The sequence below is a fragment of the Echeneis naucrates genome, chromosome 13, assembly GCF_900963305.1.
Source record: "Echeneis naucrates chromosome 13, fEcheNa1.1, whole genome shotgun sequence".
Lineage (NCBI taxonomy): Eukaryota > Metazoa > Chordata > Actinopteri > Carangiformes > Echeneidae > Echeneis > Echeneis naucrates.
The window spans coordinates 14,990,910-15,015,935 of NC_042523.1; the positions used below are offsets into that span (position 1 = coordinate 14,990,910).

General features: G+C 41.2%; 2 protein-coding genes across 5 annotated transcripts in view; one reads left to right on the plus strand and one right to left on the minus strand.

Moving 5' to 3' along the window:
• veph1 (ventricular zone expressed PH domain-containing 1) overlaps positions 1 to 25,026 on the minus strand; it is a 66,977-nt gene that overhangs the window by 39,780 nt on the left and 2,171 nt on the right. For 3 of the 4 annotated variants that reach the window (XM_029517063.1, XM_029517062.1, XM_029517061.1), the window contains exons 2-5: positions 24,868 to 24,972; positions 16,848 to 17,436; positions 16,482 to 16,700; positions 14,385 to 14,559 (exon numbers count right to left, since the gene is read on the minus strand). In XM_029517063.1, coding sequence (XP_029372923.1) covers positions 14,385 to 14,559; positions 16,482 to 16,700; positions 16,848 to 16,985 — 532 coding nt within the window. In that variant the 5' untranslated portion in view covers positions 16,986 to 17,436; positions 24,868 to 24,972. Of the gene's footprint in view, positions 1 to 14,384; positions 14,560 to 16,481; positions 16,701 to 16,847; positions 17,437 to 18,732; positions 18,769 to 24,867; positions 24,973 to 25,026 lie in introns of those variants that run through there. The other variant, XM_029517064.1, reaches the window with a different exon arrangement.
• On the plus strand, positions 1,786 to 9,580 carry ptx3a (pentraxin 3, long a). The gene is made up of 4 exons (XM_029517065.1): positions 1,786 to 2,106; positions 5,004 to 5,163; positions 5,512 to 5,948; positions 7,703 to 9,580. The coding sequence occupies exons 1-4, from the start codon at positions 1,968 to 1,970 to the stop codon at positions 8,356 to 8,358; spliced, it is 1,392 nt and encodes a 463-aa protein (XP_029372925.1). The 5' UTR covers positions 1,786 to 1,967; the 3' UTR covers positions 8,359 to 9,580.

Below are 25,026 nucleotides of genomic sequence, written 5' to 3' on the forward strand. Positions count from 1 at the left end.
TCAAATCTCTCGTGATGAACAGAACTAATGCCTTGTCATTTATTCTTCATTTGTCCACTTCATATATATTTCTTCCCAGTGATGGAGTTTTAATGTTGGGTTTACAATGGATTCTAGTTTTTGTAAATGATAAATCAGCAAAAAAAAAAAAAAAAAAAAAAAAAAGCAACTATCAAATACTCAACTCTAGACAGATACATAGAATGATGAAATTATACAAAAGACAGTTAGTTCCATCACAGCGTAAATGCTTTTGTGAACTTGCAGCAGAATAGAGCGATACTGTTATATCGAGAGGTGATAGCGATCTCGCTGATGCAGGGTTTTTTTTTTTTTTTCTTCACACAATGCAACCCCCTCCATCTTCCTTTGTAGCTGTCTGAATGAAAGGTTGTTCCTCCCAGATAACAAGTGGACAAAAGTGTGTTTCAGGACGTATTTGACAGATAGAAAGCAGAGACAATGAAAGAGAGACCCAGGCAGACGGAAAGAAGGAGGGAGGGGAAGTGGGAATAAGAGCGGGCGACGGGGCAAATACTGAAATCCCATGAGGAGGTCATTATTTCCATTCCTCTAGAATTACACACACAAGCGCACACACACACACACAGGAATGTGTGCAGCTCACTCTCACATTGCACAGATGCCCCTGTGCTACACAAACACACACGTACTTGTGCACAAGCACCAACACACAGTGAGTCAGGAGACAAATGAATAAAAAGAGCAAAGCAGGAGAACAATAGGGTCATTTAGAGACCGCTGATGTCTGGGTTTCATTCTTACTTTTATCAGCACACATACACACACACACACACCTCTCAGCATGGGGCATAAATCTGTAAAGTTTGTTCTGTACTTCCTCCCCCTTCTATTACCTCCTCTGTCTCTCTTTCCATGTCTCTCTGACTCACAGGAGCTGCAGTTGCATGTGATTACGACACGCAGGCTACCTCCAATGACGCATTACTCACCGCCTCCTTCACAGGATGGATATTGACCACTGTCTTAACACTTCTGAACTTGCAAGACAAAGTTTCACAAGAAAGAAAACTTTTTTTCAAGAAAATTTTTTGGAAATTGCTTCATTTCCTTTAATGACATTCCCTGAGTGTTTCATCGTATTACTTCCGGTGGCACAGTCAAGAGAAGTTCAGATAAATCTGTCCAGTGGCACTTTAATATGATAATGCATTGGAAATTTGGAAAAAATTTTGATGCACTCACTTCTGGGTTGACCTCAGACAAAATGCTTTGATAATCTGCAGCTGAACTACCAGTCTTATTGTCTGCTAATGTTTCCTACCCTGTCAGGTGTTGCTTCAGCTACCCTTCAATGTTTGCAGTTAACTATGACTGATAGAAATCAGGAGCACCTACAGCAACAAGACTTTAATAAAGTGAATGTTTTTAGAATATGTACGGGGAGCTGAAGGTTAAGTCCTGATGGTTAAAAAAAGATGTATAAACACAGTGAAATCAATGGAAAGTACTATGTAGTAACACAAAGTGTGTGTGTGTGTGTTCAGCCTCTATCTGTGGTTGGATCACGCTACACTGCCAGGCTTCCTGCCAAAGGATTGCTCAGCATTTACCGAGAAAAAATTAGAAAGACAGAGAGAGAGAGAGAGAGAGAGAGAGAGTGAGAGGGGCTTGGGGGGGCAGGTGGGGGTGTGGAGTCATTAAGGAGGAGGTACAAATACTGTATGAGAGAGTAAGGGTTGAAAAAGAGAGTGGTGGACCTGCAGCAGTGTAGAAAGTGAGACAGGCAGAGAAGACGCAGCGGAGACAAAGCACACACATCCAACCTGACAACAATCTCATACAACACAAACATACACACACACAGAGCGCAGGTAGCTGGAGATACGATCCTAAAACTGAACAGATATACATACATTACTCCCTCTCTCTCTTACACATACAAAAACAAACACACACACACAGACTCATTCAGCAGCGGCAGCATGTTTCGGTGGAGGCTCCCCCAGGCAGTCTGTGTGCTGTCGATCTGTGTGTGTCTCCTTCTCGCATACGAGGATGATATCGAAGTCAACTACGCTGACAACTACGACAATGAAATCCCAGAGCAAGAAACACCAGAAGGTAAGTGTTAAACTGTGTGTGTGTCTGTGCGCTGGAACTGAAGATTTATCTGTTTCAGACCTTCAGATGGTTGTGGTTTCAGTCTAATTCAATTCTGGTGTGTGAAATCAATTTCATGTGGGGTTCATTCATGCTTTAATGAGAGTTGAGATCAGGACATTAAAGTCAGTTTCTCCATAGATGACAGTCATTACAGTGAAAATGCATTTACATTATTCTTCAATGCGAAACAGATGCACAAGGGTTCAGTCATGAAAAATGGGCAGAAAGAGTAGACAGAAGTTGTTTAGGAAGCTTTTCCACTATGAATGAATGGTAGGACTATATTACTGAACAGAGACAAGTTGTGAAATGAAAAAGGAATTTCATGAGTGGGGTTGGTGACCATAAATGTACAATTTTATTAATTTAGCTATTGATATGTATGATAATGATGATCGTGTTAATGCTATTCTGTGAGAAAGCCAAGGCTGTTAGGTTTAGAGAGAGAATAGAAAGCAGGAAGTATACGAGTCTGTTGGCAGAGAGAGTTTGTGTATGAGATGAGCAGCATCAAAGAGCCACAGAAGCAAAGAGCCAATACAGATTACATCATGAATGACTGCTCAGCACCCACAGACACCCTCAGCATCACTCATGAAATGCTTCTCTCTTGTCTCTCTTTGGGGGGCATCAGTTTCTGTGTGTGCATGCCATGTAAAGGTGAAAGCTGGGGGGGGGGGGGGGGTGAATGTGTCACAGAGGAATGTGTTTAAGTGAGAGTACATTAAGAAAAAGTGTGAGTTCAGCCTGCATTTGTTTGTTGTTTTAAACCTGGCAGGAGGTAAGACTGAACGGTCCGGATAACTTTCCAGTGGGTGATGTGATTAAATGTGACCAAAGTTAAAACTGTAAAAAGTGAAGTAAGAAAATCTTCGGCTGCAAGACTACTGGTTAATCATTTAAAGTTGACACCCTATGTAGTGTTAAACTATGAGGACAAATACACATAAAATAAATAAATAAGTGAATAAATGACATTAAAGGCAAGAGACGACGTAAACTTGTGAATTTATGCACCACAGGCAAACAATGGTTGCTTCTGTCTGCAAGAAAGCAAGAAAAAGGTGGAGGGAGGCAGGAAGAAATTTTTTTAAATCTAATGTGCTAACAGGACTACAGAGAAAAGGGCAAATAGTACAAAGTTGTGTGAGGTGTGTGTGTGTGTGTGTGCAGGTTTGTGAGGAAAGGGGAGGTAAAAGCCTGGAGGAAGCCACAGATCACGGCCTGTGACCTGCTGAAATCTGAGTGGAATTTAAATTAATGAGGACAACATGAGGTCACGACACAGCTCATTTTTTTTTTTAAAGACAATGACAACCTCAAACGAAAAGAAGAAAGAAAAACATGCATCAGATGAGGGAGCCCACACGTTTTCCCAACACACATTGGCTGTAGGAGGCTACTGGTTTTATGTCTACACCACGGGCACTTCTGCTTATCTCACACTGCAAATATACAGTATATGTGTAACTTAAGTTCATTCCTGTTATTGCTGCACCGACTTTTGTTAGGTCTGTAAAAAGTTTCAATCTTGTTTTATTCAATTGACAAATATCAAATGTCAAATATCCAAAAGATATTTGGTTTCCACAGATATGAAAGAGAAAAAATACCAGAGGATATTTGGATTTTTTGCTTGGGATGTATTTTTTTTAATGGACTACTCCATAATTCAACAAATCATTTTGACTCATTTCTTCATTCATTAAACATGCAGATTAAGTCCAACAGGTAAAACCAAGCAGGCTGACATCGCTCCAGTCCAAACAAAAGAGCTAAGCTGATTAAATATTTCTCTTTTTACTTCTCATATCCATCAAAGTAACTCATAAACCACAATCAGACCTGAGCTCTCAGTGTAGCACTGTAAGTTAGAGGCAGCGTCGTGTATGAAACCAATTTACTTTGAATTTCAGGGACATACAGCCAAAACAAATCCAAGCCTGGCCTGGTGATAAAGCCTCTTTAGGACACATTTTCAGATTTAAAACAGACTCAAATGTTAATCAGATCAGCGTGCCTGATATATATTCTCATTCCTGGGTTGTTTTACCTCCAAGTCTGGTTTTATCACGCCAGAAAACAGCAGCAGTCTGAAATTCGGGCTTGGGAGCCAATTATTCTATTTCTTTGACAGGACCTTATTTCTGTCCCAACAACTCTTTTATCACTCGCTGCATCCTTCATTCGAACTGCTATTCAAATCAATCTCCACTGTCTCTGCCAGACCACTTGTGGCAGTCAGATCCTCCAGCAGAATTCAGCATATTTGTACTTTTTCTTCTTCCTTCTTGCAATCATGGCATTGAATCACAATATGCTCAAGACAGCACATCTGATAAAAGTTTGAGACATTTCCTGCTTCCTCTCTCTGAAGGCACACCTGTCCTACCATCGGGTTTATAAGGACACTGCAATAAAAACCTCTGCAGGATAAATACACTTTCCATTGCACACCCACACGGTGACGAGGTACTTTAAACCGCTATTACATGATGCATTTTCAGATTCACTCGATGTTCCTGACATAATCCTTAATAAGCATCCGAAGCAGAAAAAAAAGAGATGCCCCAACACACATTTCAGTTTAATTCTGCATTGAAATAACTGAGAACTTGTCTGCATGATAATGAGTGCACTGCGAAATAAAGATTATTTTAATGGTGTCAATTTGCTAAAACATTATCCAACGATGCAGCCAAAAAGATTTTCAACTAGTTGTAGCCACACTGACACCACCGGTTTACCCAAAAGATAATCCTCCTCTCCCTAAATGCTGTATGGCAGATTGTTGCATTTTCTGTTAGCTACCTAAACTTATTCCTTTCTGCTCCTCTTTCCACCGTCCTGTCCAGCCACCCCGAGCCCCCCCCCCTGCAGCTCTACAGACCTGACCAAGTGGGACAAACTCTTTTCGATGCTGGAGAACAGTCAGATGAGGGAGAACATGCTGCTTCAGTATGCTGATGATATCATCAAGGTGGAAATGGGGTTGCTGCGCGGAGAAATGCTCAGGTTGGTTGGACGGAGAAAAGTAATGGGTGTTTTTGATTCGGCCGAGCATCTTCGTATTAAAAAAAACTTGAAGCTCAGATGAACTGTAGTCACAATTTACAACTACACCTGAAGGACATCTCCAAACCCTCACTGTGATTTATTTGTCAAAGGTATGAAGTTCATTTTACCATCAATGAATAAAAAAGAGAAGCTTTCATCTGATGAGCTGGTCTTTTTTTTTCTTATTATTTTTATTTCAATGGTATTATTTTTAGGAGTGAATGAGGGGGGTGATATTGGGTGATATATTCAGGTCAAATTTGCGTGCTGATAATACTGGACTACTTTGGTGAATATCTTTTAAAGGTTCATAGCCCAGTATGGTGGCTCCTGTGGGGTTGCAGTGGACACAGCAGGAAGAAAAATTGTTTTTCAACTGGAGGGCTTGCTCAGAGAAATCTTGGGGCGTCTCAGGCCTGGAGATCAGGCACCTGCTGCTGCCGGGAACTCATTCAGCAATTCTAAAAACTTGGAGGGGATGCTCCAACAACTCCTCTCTGCAGCACAATCACAAGCTTCCCGTCTCACCAAGCTGGAGGCCAACTGCTTCAGCGGTCCCGGGGCTGGGACGGGGATGAATGCAAAAGCAGGATTCCAGATTCAGGATGGCGGGTCTGAGCATAGGGTGCAGGAGGTCACATCACAAGAGGCCGCACTAGATGCGGTTCTGGCTACACTGCAACAGATGAATGTGGAGCTGAAGGAGGTCCTGACATCATCAAGGCAAAGATACCTACCCGCAGGTGAGAGATCCATCTTCCCCACACTAATCTCTGTCTGTACCTATTGCTTTTTGTTTTGCATTTCTCTTCACGCTGCCACCGGAACACCACCTTTTACCTTCACCTTTTTTCTGTGTTGACATATTCAGGTCATACTTGAAGTAAAAGAATGAGAACCCCCTCCACAAGGAAAAACTAATCATACTGCTCATGTTTGTCCTAAATACCTTTTTTCCTGACTCTTTCTCCAGGCACCACCAGCCTCAAGTAGTAACCAATCCATTTCACATCCCTTACTCTAATTAGTTTCAGTAAATGTAGTCTAGTCAAACAAGAGGAATGAGGCCAGTATGGGGTTGATGAGTTCTCCAAAACCAAAAAATGCCTGAAAGCCATGATAACCTGGTACCAGGATAGCTCCAGGTACTTTCATTGACAGACATTTAAAGGTATTTTTAGTGTTTTGAAGATAAATAAAAGCTTGGTTGACTTGCAATTTCCCCACTATGGGACAAACAAAGGAAATTGATTATGTACAATACACAAACACAACTTTTAGACAGAACTACTACTGGACAGCAGAACATGACTACGTGCCTTCAGTTAACAGTGCTACTACTTTCATTTACTCTCCATCCCTGAAGTATGCACATAATAATACCCCTGCAACTTTAAGCATTATGTGACTAAGCGTACAGAAAAACTGGAGCAGGTCCAGTCCTACAAAGCAGAACCACATTCAGCAGAACTGATCAGGTGAAAATTAAAAAACTAATCTAATAAAAAAATGTCGAACACACACGCGCACACCAAAAAAAAAAAAAAAAAAAAAAAGCATTCATGTGAACAAGCACGTTTACACTCTAGAAACTCCCTCTGCTCTATGTGTAGGGCAGAGGGAGTTGTAATCATTAGCTGGTGGCCACAAAATCCACACCAAAGGACCCTGGGAAACCAGAAACAGATGGAAATCATCATGGACACACACAGATTCACACTCACACACACACACCACACTCACACACACACAACCAGTCATGTTCAAAATGTCTTCTTTCACCATTATTTTCTGAGTGGCAGAAACCTGAGACAAATGTCACACCAAAATTTGGGATCTGTTTTTAGTAGGTAGGGAGTGTGCCTGGCAACTGGAGGGAAGGAGAGGCTGAGACTGGGGGGGAGAGGGGGGGGGGGGGGGGGTGGAGAGGTAGTGTAGACCACAGCAAAGAAGGGAGGAGAGGGAGGGAGGAACTAATGGACAAGGAAAAAAGAGAGTGAAGAAGAAGAATGCAGAAGAAAGGGAGGTCTACGATCCAGGACTCTTCTGTACAATTTACAACATTACATTGGCTTAGACAAGCATGTTCAAGTCCAATACGTTTTCAAGTTTCCAACCCACTCAGTTCAGCCGTAGCCTGTGGAGTCCAGTAAGTGCAAGAAGTTAAACGAACATGAACTGGCTACAGCTGCTGCTGTCATTACTGCTTATTATATGTCATATCATCTGTATTGGAGTGTCACCTTCAAAAAAAAAAAAAAAAAAAAATGTTTTGGTGACACGGAATCGTATTTTTACAGTAAAGATGAAAACTTTTCAAGTCAAAACTTTTTTTTTTCTTTCCATCCAAGATTTGCTTAAAAAAAGTCAGTTAATACACGCTAATTAATGCGGTTAAGACATCTGCTATATCTGTAAAATGCTGAGTTGAAGTTTCAGATGAAAACGTGATTTGACTTTGTAACATTCAACCCAATTGCGTCTTCTTCTTGCATAGGCAACGAAATGGCCCTCCTCTTCCCGATGCGTTCCCGTCGAATCTACACCTCTGTCATTCCGGATGTCCCTCTCTCCATCGCCTCCTTCACTGTCTGCCTGTGGGCGAAGCCAACCACCGTCGCCAACAAAACAGTACTGTTCTCCTACGGAAACCGTCGCAATCCATATGAGATCCAGCTGCTGCTGAGCCAGACCACAGCGCTCTTCACCATTGGAGGGGAAGCTCACCTGGTGGAGGCACGAGGTGTGGTGAAACAAGGAGAGTGGATCCACTTGTGTGGGGCTTGGTCCTCCAATCAGGGCCTGGCAACCCTGTGGGCAGGTGGGAAAAAAGTGGCCTCCACACCAGGCGTGGCTGAGGGACACGTGTTACCCGACGGGGGTTCACTCCAGCTGGGGCAGGAAAGGAACGGCTGCTGCCCTGTGTCTGCAAGCGGCGGGAGCGGCATTACAGGGTTCGAAGAAGGGTTCGATCCCAAGCTGGCATTCGCCGGGAAGATGACAGGAGTTAACATGTGGGACAGAGTGCTTTCAGAGGAGGAGATTTCCCAGCTGGCTTTGCAGAAAAGCGAAGGCTTTGTGCAGAGAGGAAACGTGGTGGCGTGGGGTGTGACAGAGATGGTGCCACATGGAGGCGCTCAGTTCATCTTTTAACAGACTTCTACACGTTGTGATTTTAATCAGTCGTCATTATCATCATTATTGTGAAAAAGAAAAATTGTAATAGGTTTTCCTCTTGTGAAGAGAATAACTCACAACTATCATCATCATCATCATCGTCATCTTTGTCCCAGCAGATAAATATTTCACTTTTTATCTTGTTATCAAGAGCATCCGTTTCATCATTTTTTAACATGAATACTAATGCTGCAATGAACTCTACTGGACAGAAGAAGAGCCAAGCTGTGAGAGACTGATGTTTATTTTTATAACACAACCTTTTGAACACACACATGCTGCATTTTTTGCCACACCACCACAGACACACATGTGCTCACACTGATAAACATTCAGCTTAGACCTTAAAAGTTGCATTGCGTCAGGAAAATGTGCTGCATGCAGCGTTTGCCAAAGACTTAGACTGGAAGAAAGACAAAATGTCTGTTATGAAAGTGAACAGGTTCTGGGCCACTAAACAGACTCATAACCGGACAGCCTCGCAGGAGAGATAAATAACACAATAACACATCTGCAACAATTTATCATGCAATTATAGAGCTATGCAATGATGCCTTGTCTTCCCTTCAATTTATATTTATACGTTATTCGATTGTCGATGGAAACTCTGATCCCCCTTTACATTTTACTTGGGAGCATTAATATAAAATGCTTGCTTTCCTTCCTTTCCATTCTGATCCATTAACAATGTGCTGTGATGCTATGAAATACTCGTGTGACTGAAAACTGCTGTATTCGCCTTAACTTCAAGCCTGATCATCTAGAAATATCGGCAAACAAAATAGTTTTTTATTTTACTATTAAAATTTTCTTGAATTTCTGAAATAGTTTAAAACATTTTGAAAGACTTTACATTTCCGACCTTGTACTCAAAGTGTTTACATTCATATGAGTTATATAATTCTAGTTCTACCTTGTCAGTTTTTTCTTTTGTCTGTAGTTCTCATTTAATTTTAGGATAATACATGTGTGTGTCTTCTCTTTTGCATAAAGTAATAAGGATAAAACTGTTATAGTTGTAATTGGAGGCTGTGGTTGTTTTTTGGAGTTTGATAAAGAAACTGAGGACAATGTTTACACAATCTAATCTGTTATGAACTAAGTTGTCTTGTATTATATTATTGTCTTGTAAATTTCTTTCTTTTTCTTGTGAAAAAGTTTAAACTGAATGTATTTTGTACATAAATATATTTTCATAACATGATTGGATGAATGGAGAGTGAGTTATTAATAAAGATTTCAAGTTAAAATATACCTTCCTGCTGAGTTACCAGTGCTATTTAGGTGAGACTTTCAATTAAATCTGCAAAAGTGTTCAAATATTCTAACGAAGCACTGAACATTGATGTCTCAAACAGACGTGACAGAAAACTGCCCCTTGATTTAAAGCTTTCAAGGAAGCAGCTGAATAAAACCATTCAGAAACAGACGCAACCTATGCTTTTTTAAAGAAAACAAAAAGTACAGAGAGGCAGAAAGTTGCCAACACAACACTGGTAAAGAGGTCAATAGTGCAATATGGGGATGCCACAATTGCAGATTTTCACCACACCCTTGTTATGGCTAAAAGAATGAAAAAATAATATAGCAAGTAAGTAACTTTATTTATAAATCACTTTTTTAAACCTGCAAAGATAGCCAAAGTGCTGCACCTCAAACATAAAACACAAACTACAACAGACAATACTATATAAAAACATAAACACAAGGGGTAAGAATAAAAACATAAAGCACTGGGGTAAGAAGCCAAGAAGGGTGAACAATAAATTACAGTAATTTAAAAGTCAAGGAATAAGTGTGTTTTTAAAAGAGATTAAATGTCTTATGTGTAAAGGCAACTTGTTCCAGAGCTTGGGAGCAGCAACGGCAAACACTCGATCCGTTCTGAGCTTCAGTTTTGTTTTTTGTTTTTTTTTTGAGGGGGGACTGTTAGCAGCAGCCGATCGGTCGATGCTAAAGATCGAGGTGGACAGTAAGGCTGAAGCAGGTCAGAGAGGTTTGGTGAAGCGGGCTATTTAGACATTTAAAAACAAATAAGAGAAATTTAAAATGAACTCTGTACCACACAGGGAGCCAGTGAAGGGAAGCCAGGATGGGTGAGATATGCTGGCGCCTATGAGTCTGTGTCAAAAGGCGGGCAGCAGAGTTCTGTACGAGCTGCAGAGGAAGGGGAGCAAGGGAAGCTTGGCTAATCCCCACATGATGAGAATCGCAAAAGTCGAGACGATTTGTGATAAAAGCATGGCTTCATTTCTCTAAATCTGGTCAAGATAAAATATGTTTCACCTTGGCTATTTGTCAGAGTTAATAAAAACTTTTTGGAAGTCCACAGCTGATCTGCTTGTCAAATTTAAAGTCAAAGTTGAACTTTAACCCCAGATTACTGACAGAATCCTTGAGATACGGCGGCAGAGAGCTGAGGTCAACATTGGAGGGAGAGCAGCTACTCATTGGAATTCAAATCAAAGCATATTTTAAAGAGTACAGTCAGTCAAATGTATGTTTAAATTTGATTATTGTAAATTGTTGATTTTGTTCAGGCTGAGTGTGTAACCATGAGAGCAAAAAGCAACTGGGTGAACTGATCCAATGGCTGTAATATCTGCTGTCACAATATTTTCATGTGTTATAACACGAAGTGGTACAATATTTGACTCACTGATATCATGCTTTACAGAACATTCAATATAAATTAAATAAATTATAAACATGTGCCGTATAATCTTTTGTTCTGGAGCTGTTGAGAAACAGCAATCTGCAATGCTTGTTTTTTTTTGTTGTTGTTGTTGCATACACATGTGCTCACAGTTTTAAGTGGTACATGCTGCTGCAGGACATTTAGTTCTCCTGCAGCCACATCATAGTCTCCAACCATTTCTGTAGCTGTGACCTGATATGAAATGGAAACATCACCTTTCACACCCACCCCTCATACAACCCTCCCCAGCACCTTCTCTTCAGCTTGCCATCTTTTAACCATACAAGCCAGAGTATAGTACATACATGTGTTTTGCAGCAGGGGAGCTAAACGAGACATATGACTTAACTCAGACGGATGACAGGTTCCAAACTTCAGTGTTACCTTGAGATCAGGTTTTACACAGAGAGGGAAGGAACTATTGGCTCTAAATCCCTATGGGGCCAAAGCAGTACCATATGTTGTAAAAGTGTGTGTGTGTGTGTGTGTGTGTGTGCGTGTGTGCATGACTTTTAACAACAACGATGTTCCGCTGTAACTTACTGTAGCTAGCTATAAAACCTTCAAAACATATCAAGCTGCTGACTTCCTGTAACTAGTAAACATATGCACATCCTCAATAAACACATCATACACTGATTGACAGATATATGATAACAGCTAAGTGCAAAAAACCTGCCGCCATCAGACACAATCAGCATTTGGCAACAACAGTAATCTGTCACAAACTTGCAGCATAAATCCATACATGCCAGTCAAACGTGCCACCTCATGTAGCGCCATCATCACCCAAACCCCATTACATCATCTCACCTCCTGCTGGTCATCTATTGTTGCTTCAATGAGCTGCATGTCCATGTGCACTTTTTTAGAGTCTTTGTGTTTATGTTGTGCGGATGTTGAAATTTTAGGGGGACTTGAGCGTTGCAGTGGGTCCAGGCTTGTTCAAAAAGCAACACAAGGTTCAAGCGTTCAGAGCCGAGTAGATGTGAGCTAGGGGGTAAGAATCTGAAACTGCCAAAGCTGCATTAAAAACTGCCCGAGGAAACATAAATCTGAACTTGCTTATAAAGCCCTCCAGCAAGCCTTGTTCACTTTAATTTTCTGTCCACTTTTGGTGTGTGTGTGTGTGTGTGTATGTGTGTGATATATCCCAGCTTCGAACACACCCACCAGAATTTTATCCATCCCCTTGTTTTCTCCTTTTCTCCCCTCACTCTCTCTTTCCTTTCATTTCTACCGCTATCGTCACAATGTATTTTGAGCTCTAACAATCATGCTGATGTAGTTCTGTTTTTTTGTCTTTTTTGCCCTGTAGAAAAACAAAAAAAACAACAAATAAAAACCTGAACCTTTCTGCAAAGAATAAATGCTGCCAGTGCCAACGAGTTCACAACAAACAGCAGCCATTAATAACAGCAGAATTCATGGCAGAGAGCTGATTTGATGATTTGATGTCATGGCTTTGTGTTCCTGCAGAAAAGTCATGATGTTTCTGGAATTACTTCCAACATCAACATTAAGTCATGCAGACTCCTTTTAAGCACAATATATTTAGTGTTGTACTAAAATCAGAAAAACACCTGGGTTCTGTTTCTGTTTTTACGCTGGCACAGCCAACTATCTCTATTTTCATCCACAGTGAACCAAAGGTGTAAAGTGTCTTCCAACTATTTGACACTCCAAACCCCAAAACTGGCAACATCTCTGTTGTAAAATTAAACAGACAGCTAAGAGCTAAGCTGTTTCATGTGCTGAGTTGCTGGCAGAGAATCTGCTCGGCGGGAGCATCAACATGGTGGGCTCCTCATTTTGGTTTTGCATGAAGTGATTAGTATCATGTGCTGGAGTGCACGTGTACACGTGTGTGTGTGTGTGTGTGTGTGTGTGTGTGTGTGTGTGTGTGTGTGGTGCCAAACACATTCATTAATTCACACAAATGAAGCTAAATGGAATCATGTTTACTTAATGGGCAACTGAATTATATCTGGTAGTAAATATTATTAACTGAATGGCTGCTCAGAAACAGCCATAAAATATCAACAGATCTTGTGTGTGCATGCTTGTGTGTGTGTGCGTGTGTGTGTGCGTGGGTGTGTGTGTGCTTGTGTGTGTGCGTGTGTGCGTTTGAAAGCCTCAGGGATAAACTGCTAACTATGGACCTCTGACCTGCGCTGCACTAATAAGCCTTAACAGTGTTCGTTGTGAAAAAAGGGGGTTAAAATGGCAGACAGGATGTTTCAGGGAGCATCGTTTTTTTTAACCGCCGAACACAGGTCACATGGGATCTGCTCTCCAACTTTAACTGTTCAGAAAGAAAGGGAAAGGCTGCACTGGTGGTTGAGTGGTTAGTGTGCATGCCGCGTTATCCCAGCCTGGGACCTATACTGCAGGTCATTCCCCTCTCGCTCCCCATGTTTGCTGTCAGCCTCTCTGTCACTTACTGATTGATATAAAGACATAAAAAGCTTTTTAAGAGGAGGAGCTGAGCAATCAGATCAACAGCTAGGAAAATTTCACTCCTAGAACATCTTCTATCTATCACAGCAGTTCTGCTTTTTGCTTTGCCCAAATAATAGTAGTACAAATAAATAATAAAAGACAGTATTCATTATACCTTATGATCAGATAAGACTGTGGTTTGCTATTACAACTAATTATGTCTGTAACTCCCTTTCCCATCCCAGTGAAACAGTTGATCTCATTGTTGTGCATCTCCTTGTAGTGAGAGTAAACAAGTCCTGTTTCTATAAGCCAGACCCAACCCACACATCAACCGTCTACAGCAAAATAGACAATGGAGTCTATGATGGCCCCTTTAGAGAAGCCTTCTTTCTTAAGCAGAGCTTGCACAGAGCTTTTTCTGCACCTGTCTTTCCCATTACAGTCTCTACAAAAGACACACGCCCACCCACACACTCACACAATCACACACGTTTCCTTAACTGTGTTAGAAGATCTCTATCTAACTGGGGCAGGAGAAAAGAGGTGAGAGGAGATGAGAGGATCTGGATTTGAAAAACGACGAGTTGTGAAGAACACAAGCAAATGCAAACCACATTTGCAGAGAACAAGTCAGCCAAGGTTTGTACATTACAAAAACAACAAAGTTTTACATGCAACTTGCCCTCTTTTATTTTCTCAATCTATGAGGTGTGGCATGACAGGGACTTTTGTGTTTATGGGTTTATGGGTTTATGGGTGCGTATATAAGAATATATGTGACAGTGTGCACATTTATAGACCTAGTCATTTTTTTCAAGCATTAGTTATTCCACATGTAAATGTGTTTGTGTAAACATACCTCCCAGCACACTGAGTGTTATGGCCTCTGTGTGTTCAGCCAACAAATCAGCCTTGGCTATAGCTGCCAGGGAGAGGTAACTGGACATATTCCTACTCAGCTCCCTGTTCCCTCTCTGCAGGAACCGCACTGCCACCGGGACTGCCAGCGCCATGACTGAAGGACAGCTGTAGTTCTGAGGGGACAAGTAGAGACAAGATTGAAGACACTACAATAGTCATAGATCATCGCGGCTGATTGGTTGTCAGACAGAAATCGTTCACGAACAACTGGTATCAGCTGGTAGATGCTGGTACCAAGGGATCAAACCTAATCAAATCAGATTTATTTGTGCAGCGCCAAATAATAACAAAGTTTACAAAGTTAACATCCTTACTACAACTGAGCCACATTTCTCATACATTTGCAGTAATTTCATACAACAAGCAGCAGTAAGCATGATGAACCACCAGACACATTAAAATGGGTTAAAGAGTTATTATTTAATTGTTTATATTAACTATAGAATTCAAGTATAGACAACTGTGAAGGAGCATGTGCTGCATCACTTTAAATGAAACAGGAACATGGAAGTTAGAAATACTCTAGCACCCTCAACTGGAGAGCCTGATAGCAAGGCAGTTTGAATGTAACCATGTGTGGTTGTGTGAAAGGGACAGCCAAAGGAGAGAGCTGCTTGTATTCACCACCAGCCGCTCCCACCCAACCCTGCAATCCTGTAAAGCAACTTTAATTTTAAAGTCCCTTGGCAGTGATTATGCAAAGCAGATTTGCTTTTTCAGCATAAACCCACCTCTGAAAATATTGCATGATGTATTATTAATTTGATGTTCAAAGCACTCCCTGGATGTTTTACATTATATATTTGAAGTTTTCCTAGTCCACTCCCTAGTCCTAGTCCAAAGATTATCCCAGAAAATTATGCACACGTTTTCCTCTCTGTCCATGATACCGCTACTCTACCACATGATGGCAGCACAGACAATATATCCACAGAAAAGTTAATATCCTTCAAGTCAAGATAACCTATTGGTCAATTTATAAACCTGCCTCGCACTACATTTGTTAGGCAGGAGAACTTAATCCGTGCATGCAAGAATTCATCAAAAATAAAAATAAAAATAGCATTTAGTCTGTATTTGTGGTGAAAACAATATAATGGATAGTATATATAGTATTTGTCCCATAGCTCTCATTTTCTCTCCCAGGAAGAAAACAGAACAAACAAGAAATGTGTGTGGATATTTGTCTCAACGTATGAAGCAGGTAGGCAGTGAACCAAAGAAAACACCTCTCCCTCCTGTCTTCTCACTTCACTCCCCGTCTCTGTGGGAGTTTCATAAGAGGGCTAAATAAGAGCGTCTGTGCATCGATAGATTCAAATTGACAAGAAGATGGGGGAGATGTGAAAAGAGATCAAATCAACTGGAGAGTAAGAGAAGGTAAGACAGAAAAAGTTCTGAGGTAAAAACAGGCAGAACAGTAAGAAAGGAAGGAGGGAGAGAGAAGTGCTCCCCTGGAACTGCTGGAGGAAGGACATCAGAGCCAGAAGCTGCTGTCAGAGCTGTCAGAAGTTTTAGTCTCACCTCTGTGTGTATGTGTGCACGCGCACATGCCATTCTACAAGAATCCTTCTCATTATGGTGGTATTAAGCACATTCCCATTCCAATAGGAAATGGAGGGGTACAAAGAGTGAGAGAGAGTCACTTTGCTTTTCAGCCTTTCAGCTTCGGAGGTGTGATGGGAAAAAGCAGAGGAAGATTTAGAGTTACATTCTGAAACCCTGCAGCTGTGATTACATTAAATATATTTGGTAGCCGCCTTTGGGTTTGTTGCCTGTTGTAGTATTTATTTGTGATGTATCTACTTCCACTTCAGAATACCTTTCAACCAGACGTGTAAAGGACCCATGGAACAAAATCACAGAATCACAACATTCAGGCTACTCACCAGCAACACGTGAGCTGAATGTGTAAATTGTTGTTTAAGGAAAAAAAACTGTACACTTTTCTCTCTTGAAAATGCTGTGGTCTAATGTGTGTGTGTGTGTGTGTGTGTGTGTGTGTGTGTGTGTGTGTGTGTGCACTTGTGTATACCTGCAGGATACAGCTGGTGATGTCGGAGGCTATCTTGGCATGTGGTGTGTCCTCTGTGTTTTCACCTTGTGGGGTGAGGTTATGTTCCAGACACGACTCCCACAGCCCCACCAGTGCCACGCTGTGCCGCTCGATCGAGCTCGTCTCCCTTATGGCCGTGGTGATGCGCGTTATGCAAATCTCTACCACTGCCTGGTCATTGTCATTGGTCAAATAGTCCTGCAGACAGTAATGAGATGCAAAATTAATGATCCAAGGACAAAATGATGAATTATGGATAAGCTCATAAATAATGAATTAAACGGACACTTGGTAAATAATATTCAGATAAATAGAATCTACGTGTGTCAAAACATGTCTGCTCACCGGTGAGCAGGAGATGGCTTTGATCTGGTCCAGAGCTTGTGACAGACAGTCTTTGATCTCAGTGTCCTCCAGAGAGAACAGATCCCCGGCTCTGGACAGATCCCTCTGACCCAGAACCAGGCTGAACAGCTGATGCATCCTGATCCAGGTTTAGGACAGACCAGTATGGGACTTTTCCTGCCCAGTTTAAGATTCCCTAATTGATAGTGAGTAAATCCTTGACATGATGCTTTTCGCTTTAGGGGAAACCATTTAAAAAGTGTAGAGAGCCCTTTGCGTGATGAGCCCAAAACAGTAGAAAGTAAAATGTTTTTCTAAAAGTGCATCACAGTAATCATTTTCAGGTGTGATTTTAGGAATTTATGGTCCTGACAGTGACTTCTAATGTACAAAAAAAATAAAATAAAATACTTTTAACAGAAGGAGAAAATGAGACACAAATCTTTTGGAAATCTTCTTCAGTATAATCCAGGATCCAGCACTTTGGACACGAGTGGAAATGGCCCCGTGTTTTTCTGGATCTGCCTGGGGCCTGTTACCATGGAAACAAGGCATTTTCTCCAGAAGTTGTTCTTTCTACAGTAGAGGCCTGGATGAGAGAGGGGGAAAGAGAGGAAGATCGAAATGAAATTAAACAGGTTAATTTAAAGTTCATTAATTGTGTATACAAAATTATATTCTGGCAAGAATAGACTGAGCAGCTGAGGGAGAGAAAATTCATTTTCAGTCAGTGAGGAAAGCTGGAGAGGTTAAATCTGATTCCTTTAGGTCTCAAGAACTTCACTTGAAAAACAAAAAAGCTGAAAAATGGAAGCAGATGCAAGTCAGAATTAAATGGATAGTCTGACATTTGGTGGAAGATGCATATACAGTATAACATTTTTATTCCAAGAGTTAGATTAAATGATTAATGCCACCCCTCAACTCTGTTAGGGTACACAATCTGCCAATTTCCATGTGATCAGTCGCAGAAACATCTGGGAATGCTTTCACTTCTGGTCACTTCTGAAAAGGAGCTTTGGTCTAGATTCATTTTGTTTTCTTCAAACGAAGGTTTGAAGGTGAAACCTGGTGCTAAGCTAACCACGTGATGGCTGCAGCTCCACATCAGAGTTGGCTCCAACTCTCAAAGTAAATTTCAAAAATTTTAACTATTCCTTTATGAGAAAGTGGCTTAATAACTATCTTCAAACATTTATTCATCTGTTTTTGAAAAGTTTTTCTCTTTTAGTTTTCACCCTTTCTTCAGGTGCAGTGAGTGAAGTTAATATGTGGTGATGTGAACTTAACCACTGCTTGGTAATATGTGACATATCTGCAACTAAATCACACATAAGCTACTTTCCAAAATGTATACATGCGTATGTACATACTTTGGGAATGTGTGACTACTCTTTTCACAACCAGAAAGGCGTTTGCTTAGATAGTGCAACCTTAGAGACATTTTGAGTGAAACTAATACTCACAATGTCATAGTGTCTGTTGGTGAGTTCACATTATTGTATCAGTGTATCTTCTAAATAACAGATTAGATCAGACTGTAGAAAATATTACTTACAGAAACAGTATTAAATTTATTCTCTAAAGGTTTTTCAGTGATCACTGTTAAAAGTTGGTATCACCGATAAAAATACATCAAGTGTTTGAGTTAGAGCATCAAATCTTCCTTTGTGAGTGTCAGGAATGGATTTAAAGTTGTTGAATATCAAGTGTACAGTGTTAACCATTTACCTGCCATTATCGCTGTTCCTGTCAGCCTCAATTAAACATTAAAACATTAACACTACGAGAGGCACCGGATGATTACACTCACGCACACATAGACACACACACATGAAAAAGCGTAAATGCAGTAAAGACATACTTGCTCTGCCTAGCTTCATACCTGTCCTCCCACATATAATACAACTGGAACTCGGAACAAGCAAATACAAACAATTGTTTCCTATGATAGCACAGAAATATTGTGCAAGTGGGAAACACAGTCTTTCCCTTTAAAGTAGCCACAAAGTGTGCCTGCTGCCAGTGACCATGATGACTCTGCTTAGAGCTGAACTCTGTCTTCTTTCAGAGGATGAGGAGCTGAGCATATGTGTCATTGTCTGCTCTCTGCTCCCGCTTCCCTCCACAATCAGACGTCATCTTGTCCTCACACCATTTCTCTGTAAGCCACATTTTGGAGCGAGCCCAAGCTAGAACAAAGGAAAGCACAAAGCAGAGCACTCAGGAGACCGTTATCTCTCCTGCCAAGCTGGTGATGGTCATAGAAACCATCCCATTGCCGAGATACCACATAAGGAATGCATATTGATCCAAGCCAGGCCGTTGGGAGCAACACAACAAAACAATCATAAACACAGAGCAAAGAGATTTATCTGTTGCACACTGACAGTCACACACAAACCTCTTATCCACGCTGTGTAGACAAACAATTAGCGCTTGAAAGCAATCAAAGCAACAATCAGAAGTATTTTCGTACCAGTATTTCTGAGGGGTATCAACCACCAATTACCTGCAACATATTTTACACATATGAATTGACAGTGTACACTATCACACTAACCATAACCCTTGCAGCAGCGGGTGCTGAGCAGGAACGTGGAGCAGAAATGATTCAGCACTGGTAGGACGGCGACAGGAAGAGTTTTGTATGCTATACCAAGGTGCCAGCATCCTCTGTTTCATTACTTTTCATTTTCAGATGAGCCACAGTATCAAGTTATGAACAGTGAGACCATAGCGCTAATTACAAGGTCATCGATCTGTGTAGATAAGAAGTCCTCCATGGACTTCAGACATTGCAGTTTACAGTAGCAAATAAAGACATTAAGAGACCAACTAGTACTGTGCAGGAGGTAAAGAGGCAGAGAAAGAGAGATAAAGAGGACCAGACAAAGACAACAGAGCAAAAACTACAATTAGAAATACCACCTCCACCAATCAACCAAGTTGCAGGAAATGTGGTCATCGCAACGTATTCATCGTCAGAGATTTTTTTGCAGATTATTATATCACACTGAATTTGAGCATCAACCATTTTGATATGAAATCTCCTCATTTTATAACATTATCTTATTAGGCATATATGTTAAATTGTATTGTTAGTCTGAGTCTTAGGGAATAAATTGTTATTTTTTTAACTCTGTCACAGTGAGTGTATGTTCCTAATCAGAAGAAATTCTTTCAAGATGCTCTTTGATGTCACAGTGACCTTGACCTTTGACCATGAAAAATTTTATTAGTTCATATTTAAAACCAAATTAAAGTTTCTAACAAAACAAACTTGTTTACAGTTGGATGGACAGACAGCCCAAAGACATTAAGCCATACACGTCTGGACCTGGCTTTCACTGTGACAAAAAGTCAAAGGAGACAAATGAGCATTCAACATACACTGAGCCTGAGTGAAAGACGAAGGAGGACATCGAGGAGCAGAACTAGACAGAGAACCTGTGAGAGAAAAAGCCAGAAGTGGATGATGTTGTGGTGTCCTGAATTCACTGTGCAACCACTCACACAGAGTTTTTATTATTCTACCTGAGTGCCTTAAAAACATTCACATGTGCATCCAAACTGCACACACACAGATATAACATGGCATATATGTATACACACCATCCTGAGTGACTTTTATGTAATTGTGAGTAAAAGCAGAAAAAAAATGTTCCTGAGGAATTTCAGTTCTTAAACAATCAGCTAGTTGCCATTAATCACCCAGCTACAGCTCAGCAAGCTCAGGAATGCAGCCTTTGAACACACACACACACACACACACACACACCCTATCTGAGTTGTGGTTTGCATTTTCATTTCTTATCTTGTTGAGTTGCTCATACTTTGCCAACTTAAATCCTTCCAATGTAAATCGGGTGAATGTAGCTGAGCCACATGTTGCAGTAGATCTGTTAGTGGGCCTCTGTCTGAGGGGTGGCAGGGGCAGCATAGTGGGGGGCCGGTGCAAGGGTTAGGGGGTATGTGAGGACAATGTGACCAGAGGCCCTCTTTCTCCACCTCTCTCTCTCTTTCTACTCCATCTCTGCCATTACTGTCTTCACTCAGCACTCAGACAGAGAGAGAGGGAGACAGGGAGACGGGAGAGAAAACACTGGCTCTTTTGTGTGACCTATAAGACTCTCTCCCTGCTCAGTGGGCCCTATCCTTCTGTGTAATGTGCACCTGCTCAGCCTGGAAGACATCTCACACACACACACACACACACACACACACACACACACACACACACACACACACACACACACACACACACACACACACACACACACACACACACACACACACACACACACACACACACACACACACACACACACACACACACACACACACACACACCGCTGGGTTAGGGTTAGGGTTAGAAAGAGAGAGAGAGAAGATGACAACAGGAGAAAATAAAAAAACGCTTTCCACTGCTTTTGCTACATCACTGTTTCATTGTGTGTACAAGTTAAGATGTAAAGCGTGGGGGTAATATTTTCCTTAACTTTTCTTTCTTTCTTTTTAGCCCCCTTGTCTCTTTCTTTCAAACTAATTTTCTTATTTTCTCTTCTTTATCAGCACAATTATGTGGATTGATGAGTTGGGGGAAAATTAACAGGAGGGGAGGGGTTTTGAAGTAGAGACAGCTTGAACCCTGTTTGAAAACTACTTTTCAAAAAACAGTTTGAAGTTCCTCAGCACAAAGACAATTTTGCCCAACTGGTGATAATTCAGCAGTCTTACATCCCGCTGAAAGCCCCTCTTCTGGACTTGATTTATATTTGATCAGATGCTACAGGGTTTGGAACTGTATGTGTGTATTTGTGAAACTATATCTCTAAATAAAGCATTTTAACTTGGGCCTTAAATGGCAAATATGCCTCTAATCATTTGCAAAGAAGAAGCACGGGTTATAAAAAGTCAAACATTTTTGGTACTTGGTGGCTGTTGAGAAGGTTGGAGGATGTCCTGAGGGACCAAACCTATTCCACAACAAGAACTTCTGTAGACTTGATCTCAGACTAGATATTAATTTGATGTCAATATATATTGTGATAGAAAATGTTTTGATAACAGTAATGAGATTTTTAAAGACATTTCCAATTCTTCGATATATATTAGTCACAGCATCTGTCAATGAACTGACAGCATTATGCTGCCGTTCATTGCAAGCCAGGCAAAAAGAGCAGAACATAATAGGCTACATGATGCACAGCCAGTGTCCCAAAAACAACCACCACCACCACGAGGATGTGTTTTTACTGTTGCTCAGTCTTTTGGCTGTATTCTGGAGCAATCCAAGCACTTTTCATATCCTTTATTGAGGTAAAAAAGGAGCTAAGGAGAACAGAATGAATACAGTGATAGTCAACTGTACCTTATATGAGCATTTATATTTTGGCACCAACCTAAATTTCTATTCCATAAAGCACTCATACTTTAAAAGTTGAGTCAACTATTGCAGTATATTTTGGTCCAAAATATGCTGAGCAGAAATCCACCTTCCATATTAATGGGATGATTAAAGGCTGGTTGAGATAGTACTTACTCCCTATAACTGGGCCAGTCAGTTATGTAACTGATGCATGAATAAGTAAGATGAAGTCACAAAGAAGAGATTCCCTGAAGACTTCTTTGGAAATAGGTCCACGCTGCCACAGAGAAGAGACTCAGTTAAGACTTTTCGATAATAGACCACTGAGGTTTAGCATAGAAAGGTGTGTGTGTGTGTGTGTGTGTGTTTGTGTGCACATGTGTTTGTGTTGGGTGTGGGTCTGGGTGTGTGTGTCTGTGTACAAGAAAGAAATTTCTCCATTATTTATGCCCAGCAGTTATGCAGCTGTGGACAAACCCTGGGAATTACAGTGAAACAGAAGCTGCAGAAAACAGCTACTGTAAAGCACACTGAAGCCAACGAGAGATGAATAACAGAATACGAAATATGGAGACGACGAGAGTGAGAGAAAACAGAGGTTGATCGTGAGCGGGAGAGCATAGAGCTAATATTTCATTTTCTCTGTGGAGATCGATCGTTTGGGACATGACACGAGTAAACCGAAGCAGACCACAGGAACTCAACTCAATGTGACACTTAGACACAAGAGGCAATCAATGGCAAATATATCAACAATTTCAGTAATCCATTATCAATTGCTGGGATTTACGATAATACCTGGGGGCACTGGGAAACTGCATTTTGAGGTTTGCAATTATGATTACTTTCATGATCAGTTTGCCCATTCACCAACAATAATTTAAATATTACGCAAAAAAACAAAGACAGAAATAATCCTTTTCTTTGTCTGACAGTAAATGTGTGTGGCATATTTGCCTGTAAAATCAGTTATCAGATTCAGTTTTTACCCAGGTAGCTAATAGAGAAATTTATTTTGGGAGCCGCCTTGCTGGATTCCAAGATGAATCGAATTTCATTACAAGCTGGAAAAATGAATATAAGTTTGTATAGGCTGATAGACTGTACTGACTTCTGTCATTTTAGCATTTTGTAACTGTGCGTCTCAGCAGGCATAACTGTGTCAAATAGCAGTGAATCCAGTCTACAGTGCGAAGGGGTGGGCTCTCTTTGCTCTCCAGTTCTCTCTGCAGCCCTGGGAGACTCATGACTGCTAAGAGGATTTCCATAGCAGAGAGGAGCAGTGTTAGTTAGACGTGCATTAACCCCCCGCTCCATTCAGCCAACTGACATTCACACACGTTTTTCTAACTGCCCGCTGCCTTGGGCAGCCCAAACCCAGAGTCTCAATGGACTAATGTTCTGCTTTCAGTGAAAAGGCTACAGGTCTAACCCAGGAGAGCAGGCTTTAAGGAATACGTTCAGCACAGAAAACATCAGGGCCTCGGTTTAAATAGGGAGCTGCTTTCAAATATCCTCAATACATGTTTAATAGGTTTCTAAGTTTAGACATCTTTTAATAACTTGCTTCCTCCAGATTATCTCGATTTCATGTGTTCTGGGTAAGGGATTGACAAGAAGAAATGAGCAGCGGATTGCCGCTTGTGCTAAGTCGAAAGTATTGTCTTAATACCGCAACTTGTTTGCTAAAAATACACACAACCTTTTTCTTATTGAAATAGCACCTAAATCACAACAGCAAAATACATTTATATTCAAATTAACCATCTTTTAACCTTCAAAAACCTTATCTAAAACTGAATGACGTGGAAAAATTTTGAATCAAAATCAGATGGTGTAAACTACATCACACCGTACACACAATAAAAATACAGTAATATCCCACAGAGGTCTTCACAGGAGAGAGACAGGTGAGTTGAAAAGGACACACCTTAATGACAGTGAACGTGATGGATAGAGTCCCATCATCTGTCCCTGCCCGTGATCCCCGTCAGCTTCCACCTTGAGCATGACGGATTGGATCAGAGTAGAAAATGATTGAAAACATGGCTGAAGTCGATTTCTAGACTGGACTGTCCTTCCTTTCCGGGACACCAGCATCCAACTGTCTGTCTGTGTGGTCTGTGACCTTGAAAAGTCGTTGGCATTCACTGAGGCGCTCAGTGGAGCAACAGCAACATCGGCTCGGACAGAGAGGCGTTCAGGGGACAAATTGACAGAGTCGATGTGAGTAATGTGACTAAACTCGCCTTTCAGGCTCTCAGGACACATTCCACTGTATTTACACCGAAACACCGAGAGAGAGAGAGTGTGTGTATGAGAGAGAGAGAGAGAGTGTGTGTGTGTGTGTGTGTGTGTGTGAGAGAGAGAGAGAGAGCCTGCATGGAGGGGAAGCCGGTGTAAATAAGTGTCGTTGGACACCATAATGTTTCCAGCTAAACTTAAAAACATTCTCATAATGCACCGTGTGTCTGAACCCACCTTCCAACACAAACAGTTTTAGTTTAGGTGTACCCTGCAGAACATGCCACAATAAACAAGTTAACCTTATTTTAGGATTTAGTGCTTCTTGACAACTAAAACGAGAAGGCTTTCTGTTTGTGCATTTCCATCCACGCAACTTTCCTGACATCAAGGAATTTAGCTTACCTGCTCCGAGCGGGGCGAGGAACCGCGGACCCTGAGTGTGGAGCTCCGATCACCGGCTGCCTCCATACCTCCGTCCGACGCTGCACAGAGCACCACAAATTACCGCTGCACACGGGGGGGGGGGGGGGGGGAGAGAGGGAGAGAGGGAGGGGGGGAGAG

Coding starts and splice junctions, on each gene's coding strand:
- ptx3a (XM_029517065.1), top strand. CDS start 1,968: ATGTTTCGGTGGAGGCTCCCCCAGGCAGTCTGTGTGCTGTCGATCTGT. Junction 5,164..5,511: donor CTGCGCGGAGAAATGCTCAG/GTTGGTTGGACG, acceptor TATCTTTTAAAG/GTTCATAGCCCAGTATGGTG. Junction 5,949..7,702: donor GCAAAGATACCTACCCGCAG/GTGAGAGATCCA, acceptor CTTCTTGCATAG/GCAACGAAATGGCCCTCCTC.